This window comes from Taurulus bubalis (assembly GCF_910589615.1).
Source record: "Taurulus bubalis genome assembly, chromosome: 8".
Taxonomy (NCBI): domain Eukaryota; kingdom Metazoa; phylum Chordata; class Actinopteri; order Perciformes; family Cottidae; genus Taurulus; species Taurulus bubalis.
Window position 1 is genome coordinate 729,374 of NC_136596.1, and position 2,500 is coordinate 731,873.

The 2,500-nt window shown below is 49.7% G+C and overlaps 1 protein-coding gene across 1 annotated transcript in view; it reads left to right on the forward strand.

The window, feature by feature from the left end:
* Positions 1-2,500, forward strand: part of grin1b (glutamate receptor, ionotropic, N-methyl D-aspartate 1b) — a gene marked incomplete at both ends in the record, with an annotated part of 38,356 nt that overhangs the window by 32,670 nt on the left and 3,186 nt on the right. The window contains 5 exons of the mRNA XM_079222220.1: positions 344-456; positions 546-694; positions 959-1,116; positions 1,455-1,616; positions 2,440-2,500. The exon at positions 2,440-2,500 is cut by the window's right edge and continues 49 nt beyond it. Coding sequence (XP_079078346.1) covers positions 344-456; positions 546-694; positions 959-1,116; positions 1,455-1,616; positions 2,440-2,500 — 643 coding nt within the window. The remainder of the gene's footprint in view (positions 1-343; positions 457-545; positions 695-958; positions 1,117-1,454; positions 1,617-2,439) is intronic.

Below are 2,500 nucleotides of genomic sequence, written 5' to 3' on the forward strand. Positions count from 1 at the left end.
CGAGACAGGAAGTGAAGAGTCCAGCTCACGAGACAGGAAGTAAAAAGACTCCAGATAACAAGACAGGAAGTAAAAAGGGCCCAGCTAACGAGACAGGAAGTGAAAAGAGTCCAGCTAACGAGACAGGAAGTGAAATGACTCCAGCTAACGAGGCAGGAAGTGAAAAGAGTCCAGCTAACGAGACAGGAAGTGAAATGACTCCAGCTAACGAGGCAGGAAGTGAAAAGAGTCCAGGTTCCAGGTTCACTTACAGGAAGTGAATAGAGAATATATTACATGTATAATTATATATGTATATATACATATGATTATTTATAAACATATTTGATCTGTGTTTCTTCAGCCCGTTTGGAAGGTTTAAAGTAAACAGTGAAGAAGAAGAAGAAGACGCCCTCACCCTGTCCTCTGCCATGTGGTTCTCATGGGGAGTGCTGTTGAACTCTGGGATAGGAGAAGGTTGGTGCTCCTCTGATATGGCACTTCCTGTCCTGCAGTCCTTCCTGCTACACTATGAACACCTGTCTGTCTCTCTGTCTGTCTGACAGGAGCACCCAGGAGTTTCTCAGCGAGGATTCTGGGTATGGTGTGGGCAGGTTTCGCTATGATCATCGTAGCGTCCTATACTGCCAACCTGGCAGCCTTCCTAGTGTTGGACCGGCCTGAGGAGCGCATCACTGGCATCAACGACCCCAGGGTACGAACCACCGGTCACCACTACGACCCGTCGTCTTCTCAGATCAGACTTTAGTCGGCTCTACCTGTCATGGTCTGTTCCATCTGTTAGCACATGAGTATGTTATGCATAGAGCTTTAGACCTTCAGAGGAACAGGTGTATAATTAGAACATGGTTCCTGCCGCCTCCAGAGCTCCACCAGTAGGATGCTTGGCGTGAGATCAGGTGACCTGCTGTCTGAACTCTGCCGTCTGATCAATGTTAACTCTGTCACCTGCTTCTAGCTGCGTAACCCGTCGGATAAGTTCATCTACGCCACAGTGAAGCAGAGCTCGGTGGATATCTACTTCAGGAGGCAGGTGGAGCTGAGCACCATGTACCGCCACATGGAGAAGCACAACTACGAGAGCGCCGCCGAGGCCATCCAGGCCGTCAGAGACAAGTAGGTCTTCATACCCAAAGTCCTTCCCTCCCGCCGCCGTCAGGCTGCACAACAAGCTGAGCTCCCAGTAGACCACAAGCATTAGAACACTTTGATCACTCTGGCCTCTTTCATTCATTCATCTGCTGCAATATGAATACATTTAAGTACTTTTATACTTTTTTATTCCGTCTGTATATTTAATATTGCTACTGTATTCTTCTTGACTGTTCTTATTACTGTGTGAGTGAGTGTGCGTTTGTGGTCTTCTTCAGACCTGTGCTCTTCATGGTGGTCTTCTTCAGACCTGTGCTGCTGTGGTGCTCATGCCCCTCCTCTTCCTCCTCTTCCTCCTGCAGTAAGCTTCATGCCTTCATCTGGGACAGCGCTGTGTTGGAGTTCGAGGCGTCTCAGAAGTGCGACCTGGTGACGACAGGAGAGCTTTTCTTTCGCTCTGGATTTGGGATTGGAATGAGGAAAGACAGTCCCTGGAAACAGAACGTTTCTCTGGCTATTCTCAGGTAAACACACCCTGATGACAATGTGATACCCTACTGATACCCCACTGTGTCCCCTATGACACCCTACTGATACCCCACTGTGTCCCCTATGATACCCTACTGATACCCCACTGTGTCCCCTCTGATACCCCACTGTTTCCCCTATGATACCCCACTGTGTCCCCTCTGATACCCCACTATGTCCCCTATGATACCCCACTGTGTCCCCTATGATACCCCAGTGTGTCCTCTATGATACCCCACTGTGTCCCCTATGATACCCCACTGTGTCCTCTATGATACCCCACTGTGTCCCCTCTGATACCCCACTATGTCCCCTATGATACCCCAGTGTGTCCCCTCTGATACCCCACTGTTTCCCCTATGATACCCCACTGTGTCCCCTCTGATACCCCACTATGTCCCCTATGATACCCCACTGTGTCCCTTATGATACCCCACTGTGTCCCTTATGATACCCCACTGTGTCCCTTATGATACCCCACTGTGTCCCCTATGATACCCCACTGTGTCCTCTATGATACCCCACTGTGTCCCCTATGATACCCCACTGTGTCCCCTATGATACCCCACTGTGTCCCCTATGATACCCCACTGTGTCCTCTATGATACCCCACTGTGTCCCCTATGATACCCCACTGTGTCCCTTATGATACCCCACTGTGTCCCTTATGATACCCCACTGTGTCCCCTATGATACCCCACTGTGTCCCCTCTGATACCCCACTGTGTCACCTCTGATACCCCACTGTGTCCCCTCTGATACCCCAGTGATACCCTATCACACATATTGCTAAAGTCCCATGTTGTTGTCTCTCCTCAGCTCTCATGAGAATGGCTTCATGGAGGATTTAGACAAGACGTGGGTTCGATACCAGGAATGT